At 45.4% G+C, this 19,911-nt stretch overlaps 1 protein-coding gene across 1 annotated transcript in view; it reads left to right on the top strand.

Annotated features, from left to right (window-relative positions):
* LOC124038304 (attractin-like protein 1) overlaps positions 1-19,911 on the top strand; it is a 354,502-nt gene that overhangs the window by 169,845 nt on the left and 164,746 nt on the right. Inside the window, exons 23-25 of the mRNA XM_046354014.1 lie at positions 5,606-5,700; positions 5,886-5,964; positions 7,861-8,018. Coding sequence (XP_046209970.1) covers positions 5,606-5,700; positions 5,886-5,964; positions 7,861-8,018 — 332 coding nt within the window. The remainder of the gene's footprint in view (positions 1-5,605; positions 5,701-5,885; positions 5,965-7,860; positions 8,019-19,911) is intronic.

Here is a 19,911-nt window from a genome sequence, read left to right as displayed (position 1 = left end):
ACCATGACTTGTCTATAGCAACTTTAGTCTTGTGTAGCTCATTTGATGCTTACATTACCTTATTTAAGTTATATTTGTAAGGTCAAATGTGTGCCCAATGAACATGTACACATTTATGTAATGTATGCAAATAATTTAGATTATCCGAGGAGAAATTGTTTTGTTATTTCTCTGATGGGAGTTTTAATTTGCACTTGTTGCTTTTGCGTCACAGTGGCAAATATTATATCAGGCATGAAATCTAACATATTGAGACATGTTAGATGTTGAAAAGGATTGTGCAACTTGACAAGTCTTCCACTTTGTCCACTAATGTCATTGTTTTCAGCAGGGATTCTTTGAGTGGACACGGCATTTGTCTAAGTTTACTGTACATTAATAAGCACCATACACTGGTACCAAACACCCTAGAAACCTCACAATGTACTTTTTGAATTTCTCTGCACTTCTGTGTCCTCTTTACAGAGCATGTAGAACTGTTTGAAGTTTACAGAAGACCCTTATGGGATAAACAACACACAGCAACGTGTGTGCCCGAAGCGGGAGGGAGAAAGAGTCACGCATTGGCTTTGATCTGATATCTGCTAATTCCTTTAATTCGGCATGGCGACTAAACAAAATGCAACTGTTTGTCGAACATAATTTCCTTTCGTCTCGCTAAGGCTTGAAATGTGCGTTCTGAAAGGAAGTCAAATGAAGTCCTCTCTGAACTCAGCAGGAGTATTATTTTGTCGAGTTAGAACGATGATAAACAATTGTTTGTTCTTCTCACGTGGCTGATAAACAGCAGTTCATAGAAGCCGTGAAATGGGGAAGTGAATGGCACAGTGTGAGCTTCTGAGACATGTAGTGCATTCAGATGTCATTGACTAACTATGAAAATGGCATTTCCTCATAGTGAGTGGGGTTTGGTTGTGATGGTCATTGTGTTTATAGGCTTCGCAGGATGCACAACTCCAGTCCACAAGGACTGTATCCCTGCATTTTCAAATGGTCCCTGGCACTGAATTGATGAGTTCATATCATTGAATGCCCAGAGAGTGCACATACCTGGCCTCCTATGTCTGATCAAATTGCAAAAAAGGAAAACCAGCAGGACCTGCAACCACTTGAGGACCAGAGTTGGGTGCACATTTTGGGGAATATTCAGAGGTGGAAACTTGCCGTGGGAATTAACAGGAATATGTGGGATTAACTGGAATAAATGCAAATTAATATCATTTAAATGTAGATGTTTTTTTTATATTGGATATATTTACTATATCATCTTTTTTTTTACCTAGGCAAGTCAGTTAAGAACAAATTCTTATTTTCAATGACAGCCTAGGAACAGTGGGTTAACTGCCTGTTCAGGGGCAGAACGACAGATTTATACCTTGTCAGCTCAGGGATTTGAACTTGCAACCTGTGGGTTATTAGTCCAACGCTCTAACCACTAGGCTACCCTGCCACCCCAATATGTAGACAGAAACAGAAACATTTTACCTTAAAAGAAGTAGACATAATTGCAAATGATTAAATCCTTCCAATAGAAAAAAACAAAAACATTTTAGTTACGAATTTAACTTTAATTAAATGAGTTGACTCTTCACATGTGATGATTTCACTGAACAACAAAAGAAAAGGAATATAGAATGATCCCCAATGATCCATCACATCTCCCCAAAATGTTTTCAACATACATCTGTAAAATTATAGTCTAGAAACTAAAGCTTTGGTTGTCGTCCTCTCAGGCTTCCATGTCTTCTCCCTGGACCTCCTCAATGTCCACCTCTTGAACATTAGACTCTGAGGCCTCATCTTCACTGTCACTTTCCAACCTTGTTGAGGATGTCTCGTTGTCGGGCTCAAAAAGCCCAAAATTTGCCTGGATGGCCACCAAATTTTCAACCCTTGTATTGGTCAGCCTGTTGCGTGCTTTGGTGTGTGCGTTCCCAAACAAGGGCCAATTGCACTCTGAGGCGGCTGATGTTGGTGGGATTTGGAGGATGATGGAGGCAACCGGGGAAAAAGCCTCAGATCCACACAGTCCCTTCCACCAGGTGGCTGATGAGATATGTTGGCACGGCTGCGATATTACATCTCCATCCCAAAGCCCTTGCTTGGAAGTGTACTTCGCCATACTGCCAAGAAACTTGTCCTCATCCAGGCCAAGTTGGCGAGACACGGTAGTGATGACACCATAGGTCTTGCTGATCTCTGCACCAGAGAGGATGCTCTTGCCAGCATACTTAGGGTCCAACATGTACGCTGCGGCATGTATGGTCTTCAGGCAGATATCTTCATGTTTTTCAGAACTGCAGTTTCTTCTTCTGCAGTACGGATTTCTTCTCTTACATCTGCAAGCAGAGTATGATCATCAGACAGGATGGCATTGTCTACATCAATCCATGCAATGGCTACTGCTATAGGTTTCAGGAGTTTCAGGCTGCTTATCACACTCTCCCAAAATACATAATCCAGGAGGATCCTCTTGATGGGGCTGTCCATATCTGCAGACTGCGATATGACCATTTCTTGGAGACACCTTCCCCTCCAGGAGACTGTCAAACATGATGACAACACCACCACAACAGGTGTTGCTGGGCAGCTTCAATGTGGTGCTCTTATTCTTCTCACTTTGCTTGATGAGGTAGATTGCTGCTATAACTTGATGACCCTTCACATACCTAACCATTTCCTTGGCTCTCTTGTAGTGTATCCATTGTTTTCAGTGCCACAATGTCCTTGAGGAGCAGATTCAATGAATGAGCAGCACAGCCAATGGGTGTGAAGTGAGGGTAGGACTCCTCCACTTTAGACCAAGCAGCCTTCATGTTCACCTCATTATCTGTCACCAGTGAAAATACCTTCTGTGGTCCAAGGTCATGGATAACTGCCTTTGGCTCATCTGCAATGTAGAGACCGGTGTCTGTTGTCCCTTGTGTCTGTGCTCTTGTAGAATACTGGTTGAGGGGTGGAGATGATGTACTTAATTATTCCTTGCCCACGAACATTCGACCACCCATCAGAGATGATTGCAATACAGTCTGCTTTCTCTATGATTTGCTTGACCTTCACTTGAACTCCATTGAGCTCTGCATCCACCAAATGCTACGCCATCCACGATGGCGTAGCAGTAAGACGTGTGTTGTTTTGGCTCATGTAATATTCATTTTGTTTCTTTTTTTTGTTGTATATATTTCAATCTCTTTTTTCCATTTTCAAATCAAATATACCTTCCTGCAACCGTCCTCACCCAATGTGGTACGGATCTGCAATTTTTTCAAACTTTATAACTGGAACCTCCATCAGAAGCTAGCCATCAGCAGCTAGCCAGCTAATTAGCTGCTAGCTATTTAGTCATTGTTAGCCACTGCTAGCGGTCTTTACCTTTAGCTCAGATACCAGCCGCTTTAGCCCGGATAATACCTGCCAGTCTGCACAGTGCGATATCTGCCCTGAGCATATCGGACTGCTTTTCTCCACTATATCACCGGATTCCTGCCGCAAGCTCTGGACCATTACACTGGATCATCGCAGCTAACTAGCAGCTACTGAGTGGCTATTGTGGCTAACGCCCTTGGCCAGAAGCAAGCACCAGTTAGCCTCGAGCTAGCCTCCTGCTAGACCCATCTCCCGGCTAGCCAACGAAGTACTCCAACTACAATACATCTCTTGCCAAATGGCCTGGACCCTTTGTCGACACGGAGCCCCGCTGATCCATCACGACTGCTCTGCTGACGTAATTCGGCCGATGTGCTCTCAACTGGCCTCTGCGTCATGGATGTCGTTGAAGACCCACCTGCTTGCCCTGGCCCGCTAGCTTTCTGAACACCGTGTCTCCCACTCGCCTAGCGTAGTAACGGCTCCCTGTTTCATCTATTGCTGCTCATTGGACGCTATGATCACTCGGCTACAGAGCTGATGCCTGCTGGACTGTTCATTAACACGGTACTTAATTTTGTTTATCTGTTGGCCCCAGCCTCGAACTCAGGCCCTGTGTGTAGCTAACTGACCCGCTCTGCCCATTCATCGCCATTTATCCATTGTTTTTGTCTTAGCCGTTTACCTGTTGCTGTCTTACCTGTTGTCTTAGCTCTCCCAATCAACACATGATTGCTTTATGCCTCTTTCTTATGTCAATATGCCTTGTATACTGTTGTTAAGGGTAGCTCTCATTGTTTTGTTTACTGCGGAGCCCCTAGTCCCGCTCAACATGCTGTAGATAGATAGATAGCTCCTTTGTCCCACCCCCCACACATGCGAGACCTCACCTAACTTAACTGGTGCCTCCAGAGATGGAACCTCTCTCATCGTCACTCAATCCCTAGGTTTACCTCCTCTGTTCTCGCACCCTACCATACCCTTGTCTGTACGTTATGCCCTTAATCTACGTACACAGCTTTTCCTTCTGCATTTGCTGTAGTGAAATGTCTCCACACATCAGGTAGTGCCTTGTCATTTTCCTGTAAGGATTATAGAAAAATGAGTAAAAAAAACATACAATTCCATGTAAATAGTTAAGCAGTGAGATTAAACAACTCCTTTGTAAGATACATGTTTTAAAATGAAACATGGAAACAAATTAATTAACACTCCTCAGTTAGCAGGCTCAAGCAAGCTAAAACCCACATGGTAGCAAAAACTAACTATCAGAAATTGTTAACAAGTTAGAAATGATTTAAACACACTTTGCTGTAGGCTACTATTTACTAGTTAACAAAAAATAATGTATGTTGTATAAAATATATTCACACCACCCAGTATTGTAATCAAGACTAGAAATCATGTAGTCCTTGGCTCAGACAGTGTAGTAGTGTGTGCTCAATCTCATTAGTGTGCAAGATCTTGAGAATCAGCTGTACATGTGATGGAAGAATGCACTGTGTATGCAGAGGGTTGGAATTCCATTGAATTGGGGATAGTTTAACCAAAATATGCCATAAGAACTTGAATTGCCTTATGTGTATCCCACAAAAAAGGTTCACTATTGTAAGCAAATTCCAGGGCTTAACATCCCATGGCAAATTTCCAGTGAAAAAAGTTTCTGACCCTTTGCAACCCTAGTTGTGCACCCCTGGTGGAACCTGAACTCCTCTGAATAGTTAATAACAGTGATCTGAAGGGGTTAGTGAACCGTCCTGCTGAGCATATTGACAATCCAATAGAGACCGTCTCCCACATGGCTCCTCCTGGACTGTACCCTTTGAATCAAGGGCTGTCTTCTGAATGGAATCAGACAAGGTGACCTTCCTAGAGTCCTGCTGTGGTCCAGATGGTAAATGTTCCAAATCCCAGCATTACAGCCCATTGTGGCTCAGACAATGAGGCCCTGTCATTGAATAGGACAAACGTTTATAAAAATAGAACGGGCATTGAATCCCAGTGAATACTTTCTATTAGCCGTACACCCATGTCATATTGATCTTCCTCTACTCTTGTTTCCTAGTACAGCTTGTGCCGATTGAAATACTGCGTTATTGATATGAAATGGAAGGCAGTCACTTGCACTTGTTGTGGTCTGATTCCTGGGCAACTCTTCCGACGGGAGTTGTTCTGACTCTGTATCCCTGCACTTTAAGAATACATCCCTAATCTTCTGTTTGTCTCCCTGTCCCTGCAGACAACCTGCTGATTGACTACCAGTTCACCTTCAGCCTTCTCCAGGAGGATGACCACCACTACACCGCCATCAACTTCATGGCCACCCCTGAACAGGTCAGTAACCACACAGAGGGCTCCCTCAGTCATCCTGCGGGACGGTCTCATGTAGCCTTTCTGTTATATATGTTATGCATCGATTATGTAAAGAAGAGAAAACCCACATAAGTATTATTCCAAGTCATCATAATGTTGGTGTGGAATACACGTGTTCGACCTCGTTTTGTGGTCATATTTTACAGAGCAACAAGAACTTGGACATGTCGATCAATGCATCCAACAACTTCAACCTCAACATCACCTGGTCTATTGGATCAACAGGTAACTTGTCTTAGCTGATCATTTCGCCATAGTTTGGATCGGTATGTACTGTAGTAAATGTCAGCGTTTATTTGACTGTTTGACAACATTGATTGTGACTGACCACCTAGCTATAGTCACTAAGGTGGATATAACCCATTCAGCATCATACAGTGTACACCCCCGTGCACTACAGAATCCATTATAGGACATTTTAATACTGTACTAGTCACCTGAGATGGTAAAAATAAAATGTACAATCTCTGATGTACAGGATCTCACTCTATTTGTCATCTTACCCAGAGGGAATGGTGCCTTTGTTGTTCTGCTCAGTGTCTCTCATTAGACAATAATGTCTGTAGAGGAATGCCCCTTTTGAAAAATGCAGTGGAGATATTTTTAATTATGGTATTAGGGCATTTTTTAAGTGTTTTTGTGTGATTTCAATTAAGATAAAAACTTGCCCAGACTGTTCCCATGTTAAGGGCCCAGAACTCTTTTTTTTTTTACATTTAATTTTAAAATGTTTTACTTAATTTGAGAGGAAACTTCAGGGCTTCAGAATATATGTGCTGAACAATTACAGTGAGTCTGTGTTATGGCACTGATAAAGTAGTTGGGGTAATCTTTTATTAAAGCTGTCCCAAAGTCTGCCCTATTAGTGCAGTATTCTTGATAATGTCTTCAATTTGGACTACTTAAAATATACATGCATGTCTCTTTTTTGTAAAGGAAGTAGAATGACACTTTCCTTACATTTTTTAAAGCTTTATTTGAACAGATCAAGTCTCTGGATGGGAGTTACATGTGTGTTGACAGGTTACACCCACTCTCGCTGCTGGAATCTGTGCATCTTTCTTCTAAAACATCACTGTCAGTAGCCTGGCTACCCATTTCTACTCTCGACTGTCATCACTAAACGTGGTTTTGTTTGACTGGCGGAACTGTCACAGCGGTACCTATGCCCTCTGTACCTATACAGTTGAAGACGGAAGTTTAAAGTTTGCACTTAGGTTGGAGTGCAAATCAATCCTAGAACAACAGCAAAGGACCTTGTGAAGATGCTGGAGCAAACAGGTACAAAAGTATATTTATATCCACAGTAAAAACGAGTCCAATATCGACATAACCTGAAAGGCCGCTCAGCAAGGAAGAAGCCACTGCTCCAAAACCACCATAAAAAAGCCAGACTTCGGCTTGCAACTGCAAATGGGGACAAAGATCGTACTTTTTTAGAGAAATGTCCTCTTGTCTGATGAAACAAAAAATAGAACTGTTTGGCCATAATGACCATTGTTATGTTTGGAGGAAAATGGGGGAGGCTTGCAAGCCAAAGAACACCATCCCAACCGTGAAGCACGGGGGTGGCAGCATCATGTTGTGGGGGTGCTTTGCTGCTGGAGGGACTGGTGCACTTCACAAAATAGATGGCATTATGAGAGAGGAAAATGATGTGGATATATTGAAGCAACATCTCAAGACATCAGTCAGGAAGTTAAAGCTTGGTCTCAAATGGGTCTTCCAAATGGACAATGACCCCAAGCATACTTCCAAAGTTGTGGCAAAATGGCTTAAGGACAACAAAGTCAAGGTATTGGAGTGGCCATCACCAAGCACCAACTTCAATCCCATAGAACATTTGTGGGCAGAACTGAAAAGCATGTGCGAGCAAGGAGGCCTACAAACCTGACCCAGTTACACCAGCTCTGTCAGGAGGAATGGGCCAAAAATCACCCAACTTATTGTGGGAAGCTTGTGGAAGGCTACACGAAAAGTTTGACCCAAGTAAAAATAAATAAAGGCAATGCTACCAAATGCTAATTGGGTGTATGTAAACTTCCGACTTCAACTGTATGTGTGCTTGACCTTGACCGACTGTATTATCCTCTGTGTCCTTTCCACACTTCTCCCCCCTAGCTGGCACCATCTCTGGTGAAGAGGTGCCCATTGTGTCCAAGACCAATATCCAGGAACACAGAGACAGCTTCTCCTGTGAGAAGTTCAACTTCCGGGTCAACTCCAACATCACCTTCTATGTCTACGTCAGCAACTTCTCCTGGCCAATCAAGATCCAGGTGAGGTTCTGTCAGTAGTGATCTCACAATCCACAACTGCGTTACACCCCCACCCAGGGAGATACATTAAATTAGGTTTAAAAATATTTACACTATCGTTGAAAAGTTTTGGGTCACTTAGAGATGTCCTTGTTTTTGAAAGAAAAGACAATTTTGTCCATTTAAAATGACATCAAATTGATCAGAAATACAGTGTAGACATTGTTAATGTTGTAAATGACTATTGTAGCTGGAAATAGCAGATTCTTTATGGAATATCTACATCGGTGTACAGAGGCCCATTATCAGCAACCATCACTCCTGTGTTCCAATGGCACGTTGTGTTAGCTAATCCAAGTTGATCTATTGTAAACGCTAATTGATCATTAGAAAACCCTTATGCAATTATGTTAGCACAGCTGAAAACTGTTGTTCTGATTAAAGAAGCAATAAAACTGGCCTTCTTCAGACTAGTTGAGTATCTGGAGCATCAGCATTTGTGGGTTGGCCAGAAACAAAGTACTTTCTTCTGATACTTGTCAGTCTATTCTTGTTCTGTTCTGAGAAATTAATGCTATTCCATGCGAGAAATTGCCAAGAAACTGAAGTTCTCGTACAACGCTGTGTACTACTCCCTTCACAGAACAACGCAAACTGGCTATAACCAGCTGAGCAAGAGGACAAGTACATTAGAGTATCTAGTTTGAGAAACGGATGCTTCATACGTCCTCAACTGGCAGCTTCATTAAATAGTACTCGCAAAACACCAGTCTCAATGTCAACTGTGAAGAGGCCACTCCGAGATGCCGGCCTTCTAGGCAGAGTTCCTCTTCATTTTGTTATTTTATTGGCCAGTCTGAGATATGGCTTTTTCTTTGCAACTCTGCCTAGAAGGCCAGCATCCTGGAGTCGCCTCTTCACTGTTGACGGCTCAGGATATTGGGGCTCAGGATATTGAACTACCTGGACGAATGGCTGGTGGTAGCCGAGTTGAGGGTGCAGGTGCTGTTACACACATTCAGGCTGGTTTCCCATGTTCCGTCTCTGGGTTTCATAGTGAATCAAGAGAAGAGCTGTTTGACTACATCTCAACGCATTCTGTTTCTGGATCTTGAGTTAGAATCGTGCGTTCTTGTCCCTGCAGAGGGTGGCCGGTTTCCTGCTTTGCTTCGCCCCATTTTTACCTATTTGGGATGATGGTTTCTATGATCGCTGTGGTTCCCCTCGGGCTGTTGCAAACTTTCCAGCAGCGGGTGGTAGACACTGGCTTGGACACATCATTGCACCACCTAAACCCCTAGTCACTGTGGGTGTCATACCTATGTCATACCTATGTCATACCTATCATCTCAGCTCGATAGAGGGACCCGCGGTCGTTGTCGCTGGGGAACCCCATGGGTCGAGCTATTTCCCGCAAGGTGATCATGACAGACCTATCCCCCTGAGGGTGGGGTGCACTGTGCATGGGCCGCTCAATTCAGGGTTGTGGACACAGAGCGTGCCACACATCAATTACGTGGAGATTTTGGGAAAGGAGATACAACACCTGGTGAAGAGGGGTGAAAATGTATGGTGAAGAGGGGTGAAAATGTATGTAATTAATCAGTGCCTCTGGTTTATCACCTGTGGAAAGGAGGGCTTCTGGTGAGGCATGGTGTTCATTGGCCTTGTCAGGATTCCAATGTTCTTCAGTAGAGTAACGCTTAAAGTCACCATAGCTGTGCTGTACCTCATTTTCCTCCTTCAGGGAACAGTAGTTATAGTCATAACTGTTCAATCTCAGAGAACAATTGCTCCCTACAAAAATATGTGGGTTTTATACTTCCTGCAATGGATTTGATCGCTTGAGAGGACTGTTGGAAAACAATATCTGATTTAAACAATATCCGTCTCTCCAGAACATATAAATATGTGAAATGGCTCTAGAACTCTCGGTCTGTCTCTTTAAGGCATAAAGCCATGATAGGACCTTGAGCATAAACTATAATAAAACGTGTTTGGCAAAAATATAATCTTTAATGATCCGTGAGTTTTGTAGTGTCGCCATCAATTATTTAGGATTGCCTTAATACTGAGACAGCCATACAAAATATTCATGGTTTAATCTTATGATCCATAAAATTGAAGTAGACTTTGGCGGTGATATTTTAAGATATCTGTCACACCCAATGTTGTGATAAAACGAGCTGAAATCTGATTGAATGGACTGACTGCAAGTAGCATGCTTAGTTAATCAACACTGAGACACTCAAATAGTCCTGAGCAAAAAAGAAAGAAAATGGAGGTATTGGATATGCGATTATTTTCCATGGAGGGCCACATTAGAATACATTTGTGCCATCGCGGGACAGAATTATACATCATGTGTATGACTGTGTTGACAGATGTATCTACTGTAAATCACATCCAGATATGCTACTTATTTAACTTTTTTTAACATGCACAAAAATAAACCACATTCATGCTCTCCTTTTGGTAGGCATTTTCATTATTAAACATGCAATGCAGGTATAGTTTCTGACGTTGCAATGTGCAGGATTGCTGAGAGGTGAGAGTCGGTAAGAGCTGATCTATGCTGTGACTTGTTATATTTCATTACTGAAAATGTCTGTTCACATACATAGGTTGACCCAAACAGTACAGACATCTTCTGAGCATGACTCCTAATCTTAGGCAAGTTTTGTTCATCGAGAGATGCATAGAACCTCGTCAGTGACATTGTTTTGAATAGTTCTCCAATCACGGCATCAGACTGAAGATGGATAAGCTCAGGTTGAAGGTCTTTGGACACATTATCCACATTGAAGGTGAAAGGAGAGGAATCCAACAGCATGTCATTTTCCACCACTTTGAACTCCTCAGAACGACAAGAAAACTCACCGTTCAAAGCACGCAGCAGCGATGTATACTTCTCCCGCTGGTCATCTGATAGGGAACAGACTAGTAGTGTCGGAAGGTGGGTGAGATTGTTGGCTTCTACTTGGCGGGTCAGGTTGAGTAAATTTCCCTTGACGGCTTTGACAAGGCTGTACATCTGATGTGCAAAAAGGCCCTTCCCTAGTGTGGAATCCAGTTCATTCACGGGGGCCATGATGTTCACATTAAAAGCAAAATCAGCCAACTATTCTTTATCTTGCAGTTGAGGGAAATCCACATATTTTCCTTTCATTTGCAATCTCCGACTTCAGGTCCCGCACCCTTTTAAGCACCTTCCCCAAACTCAGCCATCTCACGTTTGTGTGGTAGGGGGAGATCTGCATTCCCCGACTCGGTCTCTTCCAACAGTGAGACAAACTGCCTGTGGTTTAAAGATTTCGCTCTTATGAAGTTTACCACTTTAGTGACTGGATCCACAACATGGCTCATTTCCAGAACACATTTCCAGAGCACCTCCTGATAAATAATGCAATGCAGGAAAATCATTTTCTGATCTGGGTTCAGCTCAGCTACTTGATCTTGTATCCTTTTCAAAAGGCCAATGTTTTGGCCATCAACGGTCACACTGGATAACGTTTTAAAACTCAGTCCCAGCTTTTCCACACACTTATTAACCTCCTCCGATAAATATTTCCCTGTGGTTGTGCTCTTCATTGACTGCACTGAAGCGAACTCCTCTGTAATTTCAAAGTCTGGGGTTATGCCTCGTAAGAATATCAACAACTGCGCCGTGTCACGTGCATCACTGCTCTCATTCAGAGCCAAAGAGAAATAGGTGCAATCCTTTACCTTGTCTTTCAACTCTTTTTTTTTCCATATTCTCTGTGATGTCATCAACACGCTGTGTCACTGTTTGTCTTGACAGGGAAACATTTTAAAACGGCTCTGTCTTGTCGGGGCAAAGTATTGCTGCAGAGTCAATTAAACATTCTTTTATGAATTCGCCCTCAGCAAATGACTTGCTATGTTTAGCAATTTTGTGGGACGATATATATATACTGTAGCTAGCTCTCGCAATTCCGTCGTTTGCTGAATGCAGTTTTGTGAAATGTTCTTGCTGCTTTTGCAACTGAGAAAAAAAACTATTTTGATGCACTTGCCCTTTGCTCAGAAGAAAAATTCCTATATTTCTCTGCATGCTTCGTCTTGTGCGGGACAAGTGCTCTCTTTGCACACTAAGCACACATCTTTCCCTGATACCTCAATAAATAAATATTTCAATGTCCACTCTTGCTGGAACACCCTACATTCATTGTCTACTTGCCTTTTCTTTGAACTCATTTTTGCGCAATTTCTAGCTTGCTACTATTTGTAACTGTGTCGTGTGTGTGTGTGTGTCAGCCTGTCAGTCACTGTCTGTCCTCGTGCAGTTGTTATTTATACGTGACTTCAAAATACATGTCCCACGAGCAGCGGGAGTTAAATCATTACACAAGTATTCATTGGACTTTTAGTTCGAATAGCAAATACGTTTTTCAAAAACTTTGAGCATGAGCATTATTCCGCGGGCTGTATTGAATCAGGCGAGCCGGCATTTGCCCAGACCTGTGCTAGACATATGTTGCAATGCAATATCTGAAAGAGGAGCTGCACATCTTCTGGGACTGTCACACACTCTGTAGCTCATATTTGGGATTTCTCTCCCGGTCCCCACTGCTTTTCTAGGTAATTAAATGTTTTCTTATTTTAACGTCTTAGCTTTCGGGGAGAGAACAACAGAGCAGCACCAGCTGGTTTTAGATGCAGCAACCAAACAGACAATCAAACAGATAAACATCACATAAAGGGGAATATCACATAAAGAATGTTAAAGGTGCTCTGGTAGTATTCCGATATGAATGTAGCAGTTGATTGCAGACTGTCCTGCAGCATGTGTTAAGGTAATCCGTCCATTGATCGGGGCTCATAAGTATTTCCCATAAATGTTGTTTTATCAGAGCTCTATACAGATGAGATGGTAACGTGAGAAGTTAATTATCATGATTATCATGAGCACTATCCCACAGCCGTATATAGAGCCATCTCAGTCGGACGCATTTTCGTCAGTAACACGAGACCAGGCCCCGCCGCTCTTATGACCTTGGTGGCTTCCGACACGGACACGGTAATGATGGGGAATTGTCCAGAGGATTTCTAATGGCCAGTCTCAATTATTAGTTATATATTGTTTTGCTCTGAAGTTTGGTTTAGTATGTAATGCAAATCCGATTTATATGAAATATAGTGATGTCTCACCCTCAGTGAATGGCACCACCAACATCTGTCATTTTATCTGACTGACTCTTTGTAACTGCGTTCGTTTGTTGAAGGAGAGTCGGACCAAAATGCAGCGTGGTGGTTACTCATGATCTTTAATAAAGAAATAGCGAATACATGAAATAACTATACAAATACAAAAACAACAAAATGGAACGTGAAAACCTATACAGCCTGTCTGGTGAAACAACTACACAGAGACCGGAACAATCACCCACGAAATAATAATAATAATAATATATGCCATTTAGCAGACGCTTTTATCCAAAGCGACTTACAGTCATGTGTGCATACATTCTACGTATGGGTGGTCCCGGGAATCGAACCCACTACCCTGCGTACACAGTGAAACCCCGGCTACCTAAACATGGTTCCCAATCAGAGACAACGAGAATCACCTGACTCTGATTGAGAACCGCCTCAGGCAGCCAAACCTATGCTACACCCCTACTCAGCCGCAATCCCAATGCCTACAAAACCCCAATACGAAACACAACATTAGGGGAATCCCGGGACTGAGGGGAAGCCCGGGACTGAGGGGAAGCCCGGGACTGAGGGGAAGCCCGGGACTGAGGGGAAGCCCGGGACTGAGGGGAAGCCCGGGACTGAGGGGAAGCCCGGGACTGAGGGGAAGCCCGGGACTGAGGGGAAGCCCGGTACTGAGGGGAAGCCCGGTACTGAGAGGAAGCCCGGTACTGAGAGGAAGCCCAGTACTGAGATGAAGCTCAGGCAGGTAGTTGGCTCCGGTAGATCCTGGCTGGCTGGCGGATCTGGAAGATTCTGGTTGACTGGCAGATCTGGAAGATCATGGCTGACTGGCGGATCTAGCTTCTCTGGCTGCTCCATGCAGACTGACAGCTCTGGCTGCTCCATGCAGACTGGCAGCTTTGTGCAGACTGACAGCTCTGGCTGCTCCATGTAGATTGGCAGCTCTGGCTGCTCCATGCAGACTGACAGCTCTGGCTGCTCCATGCAGGCTGACATCTCTGGCTGCTCCATGCAGACTGGCAGCTCTGGCTGCTCCATGCAGACCGGCTCTGGCTGCTCCATGCAGACTGGCAGCTCTGGCTGCTCCATGCAGACCGGCTCTGGCTGCTCCATGCAGACTGGCAGCTCAGGCTGCTCCATGCAGTCTGGCAGCTCAGGCTGCTCCGAACAGGCGGGAGACTCCGACAGCGCAGGAGGGAAGGAAGGCTCTGGCTGTGCTGAACAGGCGAGGCGCACTGAAGGCCTGGTGCGTGGTGCTGGAACTGGTGGTACTGGATCGAGGACACGCACAGGGGAGCTGCGGGGAGCTGCTACCGGAGGACTGCTATGTGGAGGTGGCTCTGGATAGACCGGACCGTGCAGGCGCACTGGAGCTCTTGAGCACCGAGCCTGCCCAACCTTACCTGGCTCGATGCCCACTCTAGCCCGGCCAATACGAAGAGCTGGTATGAACCGCACCGGGCTATGCAACCGCACTGGAAACACCGTGCGCTCCATAGCATAACACGGTGCCTGCCCGGTCTCTCTAGCCCCCCGGTAAGCACAGGGAGTTTGCGCAGGTCTCCTACCTGGCATAGCCATACTCCCTGTAAGCCCCCTGAGCCTCCCCAATACATTTTTGGGGCTGCTTTTCGGGCTTCCTTGCCAACTGTGTTCCCTCGTATCGTCGGCTCCTATCTCCTGCTGCCTCTGCTCTCCTACGTGCCTCCACCTGTTTCCATGGGAGGCGATCTCTTCCGGCCAGTATCTCCTCCCAAGTTTAACAACCTTTGCCATCCAACACGTCTTCCCATGTCCATTCTCCGAATAATTGATCCTCCTTTCGCTGCTCCTGCTGTCGCTGGCTGTTACCACGCCGCTCGGTCCGTGTGTGGTGGGTGATTCTGTAACGGCGTTCGTTTGTTGAAGGAGAGTCGGACCAAAATGCGGCGTGGTGGTTACTCATGATCTTTAATGAAGAAATAGCGAATACATGAAATAACTATACAAATACAAAAATAACAAAACGGAACGTGAAAACCTATACAGCCTGTCTGGTGAAACAACTACACAGAGACAGGAACAATCACCCACGAAATACACAGTGAAACCCCGGCTACCTAAATATGGTTCCCAATCAGAGACAACGAGAATCACCTGACTCTGATTGAGAACCGCCTCAGGCAGCCAAACCTATGCTACACCCCTACTCAGCCGCAATCCCAATGCCTACAAAACCCCAATACGAAACACAACATTAAAACCCATGTCACACCCTGGCCTGACCAAATATATATAACGAAAACACAAAATACTATGACCAAGGCGTGACACTCTTCTGTATCTATTATCATATAAAGACTTCCAGACCAGTCATATTGTTTTTCATTCTGGGATGTGGAGCCCAGGTCAGACTAGCTGTGTCCGCTTCAAAGTGTGTCAGATGGAAGCAGAGTTAGGCTGGTGAGATGTGTTGCCTTGGGTTTCTCTGGCTGGACTGATCTAATGACAAGAGAGAGATAACTTTCGCCACCAGGGCTATGATCCCTGTCCTCCTCTTTCTCTATTTCTCTTTCACATCCACTCTGGAAGGATTTTACTTGCTCTCTCTATCTTTTTTCTTTCTTGGACTCTCCTACACGGATACATACGGATTAATACACACTCTGAATTGAACTGAGACTCTCTCTTTGTGTCCTGCAGATATGGGGGCACACCAGTTGATTGAAAATAGTCTACAGTTTCAGAGAGAAGGGGTGGCTCAATTTCTGCTCTGAGGCACTCTATCTAAGAACTTAGATCAAAGTTTCCTAACAGTGTTTTATATGAACAATTCTAAACCTTCCCCCGTATATAGTGTGTGTCCTAGACATGTGTATGTCTCTGAAATACATTAGTTATGTGTTCGCTTATCTATTCTCCAAAGATGTTAACAAGTCCACTGGTCTCTTCCTCTTATGGTAGGAACTAGGTTGACCGTGACCATTTCAGTCCTCATTAACATTGCGAGTGTAGCCGTGTGCTCTTGTACCTGACGTGATGTTATTCACTGTGGCAGTGAGACTGGGTGTAAAGATGGATCCTCCTCCACTCTCCCGGTCATTGTCTTCTTTTTGGGCCATCACCATCCCAGAGGACCCCCTGAGCTATCCAACACACTGCCTGACTTACTGAGCACTATCCAACACACTGCCTGACTTACTGAGCACTATCCAACACACTGCCTGACTGACTGAGCACTGTCCAACACACTGCCTGACTGATCACTGTCCAACACACTGCCTGACTGCCTGAGCATTGTACAACACACTGCCTGACTGACTGAGCACTGTCCAACACATTGCCTGACTGCCTGAGCACTGTACAATACATTGCCTGACTGCCTGAGCACTGTACAACACACTGCCTGACTGCCTGATCGCTTTACAACAAACTGCCTGACTGCCTGAGCACTGTACAACACATTGCGTGACTGCCTGAGCACTGTACAACACATTGCCTGACTGCCTGAGCACTGTACAACACACTGCCTGACTGCCTGATCGCTTTACAACACACTGCCTGACTGCCTGAACACTGTACAACACATTGCGTGACTGCCTGAGCGCTGTACAACACACTGCCTGACTGCCTGAGCGCTGTACAACACACTGCCTGACTGCCTGAGCGCTTTACAACACACTGCCTGACTGCCTGAGCGCTGTACAACACACTGCCTGACTGCCTGAGCTCTTTACAACACACTGCCTGACTGCCTGAGCACTGTACAACACACTGCCTGACTGCCTGAGCGTTGTACAACACACTGCCTGACTGCCTGAGCGCTGTACAACACACTGCTTGACTGACGGTGCAATGAACAACACACTGCCTGACTGCCTGAGCGCTTTACAACACACTGCCTGACTGCCTGAGCGCTTTACAACACACTGCCTGACTGACGGTGCGATGTACAACACACTGCCTGACTGCCTGAGCGCTTTACAACACACTGCCTGACTGCCTGAGCGCTGTACAACACACTGCCTAATTGACGGTGCGATGTACAACACACTGCCTGAGTGCTTGAGCGCTGTACAACACACTGCCTGACTGCCTGAGCGCTTTACAACACACTGCCTGACTGCCTGAGCACTGTACAACACACTGACTGAGTGCCTGAGCACTGTACAACACACTGCCTGAGTGCCTGAGCACTGTACAACACACTGCCTGACTGCCTGAGCGCTTTACAACACACTGCCTGAGTGCCTGAGCACTGTACAACACAGTGCCTGAGCACTGTACAACACACTGCCTGACTGCCTGAGCGCTGTACAACACACTGCCTGACTGCCTGAGCGATTTACAACACACTGCCTGACTGCCTGAGCGCTTTACAACACACTGCCTGACTGCCTGAGCACTGTACAACACACTGCTTGACTGCCTGTGCGATGTACAACACACTGCCTGACTGCCTGAGCGCTGTACAACACACTGCCTGACTGCCTGAGCGCTGTACAACACACTGCCTGACTGCCTGGGCGCTTTACAACACACTGCCTGACTGACGGTGCGATGTACAACACACTGCCTGAGTACTGTACAACACACTGCCTGACTGCCTGATTGCTTTACAACACACTGCCTGACTGCCTGATTGCTTTACAACACACTGCCTGACTGCCTGAGCGCTTTACAACACACTGCCTGACTGCCTGAGCGCTTTACAACACACTGCCTGACTGCCTGAGCGCTGTACAACACACTGCCTGACTGCCGGTGCGATGTACAACACACTGCCTGACTGACGGTGCGATGTACAACACACTGCCTAACTGATGGTGCGATGTACAACACACTGCCTGACTGCCTGAGCGCTGTACAACACACTGCCTGACTGAAGGTGAGATGTACAACACACTGCCTGACTGACGGTGCGATGTACAACACACTGCCTGACTGCCTGAGCGCTTTACAACACACTGCCTGACTGACGGTGCGATGTACAACACACTGCCTGAGTACTGTACAACACACTGCCTGACTGCCTGAGCGCTGTACAACACACTGCCTGAATGCCTGAGCACTGTACAACACACTGCCTGACTGCCTGATTGCTTTACAACACACTGCCTGACTGCCTGAGCACTGTACAACACACTGCCTGACTGCCTGTGCGATGTACAACACACTGCCTGACTGCCTGAGCGCTGTACAACACACTGCCTGACTGCCTGAGCGCTGTACAACACACTGCCTGACTGCCTGTGCGATGTACAACACACTGCCTGACTGCCTGAGCGCTGTACAACACACTGCCTGACTGCCTGAGCGCTGTACAACACACTGCCTGACTGCCTGAGCGCTGTACAACACACTGCCTGACTGCCTGCGCGCTGTACAACACACTGCCTGACTGCCTAAGCGCTTTACAACACACTGCCTGACTGCCTGAGCGCTGTACAACACACTGCCTGACTGACGGTGCGATGTACAACACACTGCCTGAGTACTGTACAACACACTGCCTGACTGACTGAGCGCTGTACAACACACTGCCTGAGCGCTGTACAACACACTGCCTGACTGCCTGAGCGCTTTACAACACACTGCCTGACCGACGGTGTGATGTACACCACACTGCCTGCCTGGCTGACTGAGCGCTTTACAACACTGCCTGCCTGGCTGACTGAGCGCAGTAAAACACACTGTCTGATTGCCTGAGTGCTGTACAACACACTGCCTGACTGACTAAGAGCTGTCACTCACACTCTGACTGACTCTGACTCTGACGGACGGTGTCAGTAGTTACAATGACCGAAGGCTTGTTACACACTCCCCAACTAAGTGATCGCTCTCCCTCTCTCTCTCACACATGCACATACTTACAGACAGAGTAATACATACCTTTCACATTCACTTCACAGAGCGTAATCAGATCTGAAAGGAAACAACCTCCTAATTAAACACTCCTGAACACAGGGAATATGAAGTCGCTTAGTGTGACAGATGTCTGTGTAGCAATGTCACTTTCTCTTCACTAACATCTGGAGGAAGATGTGATAGGTAGAATATGTGTGGGTGTATACTATACTTGTTATTGTCTTTATACTATGTACTGTATATTGACATGTTGATATGTTTTTCACTACATATTTGTTTTTCAAAAAAATCCTGTTTGCATGCTGTGCTCTAGTCCTCCTCCACCTTCTCTCACATGAAACATTTCATTATTCATATGCCAATTAGTCACGAGGACAAATTACAGTGGTGACGACGGGATACATCAGAACACTATTTCTGTGATGTATCGCTGAGCAACAGCGGGAAGTATTTCTGTCCCAATTCTCTTAGGCGGGAAAGACTACTCTGGATGATGGACGCACCCAGCCCCCCTGTTAGTATGAGTGTGGCCCCTGTAGCCATATGACCTCACCCCTGCTCTCAGGGCTGGTTGGAGGGCAGAGTGAGCTGCTGATCGTATGTCCTTGTGGAACAGATTTAGATTGAATCTGTCAAGCTGACCTTGCACCTTCTGCCATGACATCACACTTTACAGAAATGTATTTTTTTTATTTTTTTTTATCTCCGATTTGTAGAGCCAGTCAATGGTAACTCAACTGGTCAAGGCAGTCTGAGATTCTTTGTTGCAAATTTTATTGGGACAGCCTCCATCTCTCTTATTTTTCTGTTTCTCCCTTTCTCTCTCTGATTGCCTGACCTACAGGCTACTCAAGTCATCTGTCTTATATCATCGAATCAAATCACA

The sequence above is a fragment of the Oncorhynchus gorbuscha genome, linkage group LG06 (genome assembly GCF_021184085.1).
Source record: "Oncorhynchus gorbuscha isolate QuinsamMale2020 ecotype Even-year linkage group LG06, OgorEven_v1.0, whole genome shotgun sequence".
Taxonomy (NCBI): domain Eukaryota; kingdom Metazoa; phylum Chordata; class Actinopteri; order Salmoniformes; family Salmonidae; genus Oncorhynchus; species Oncorhynchus gorbuscha.
This window is presented reverse-complemented; position numbering and strand designations above follow the sequence as displayed.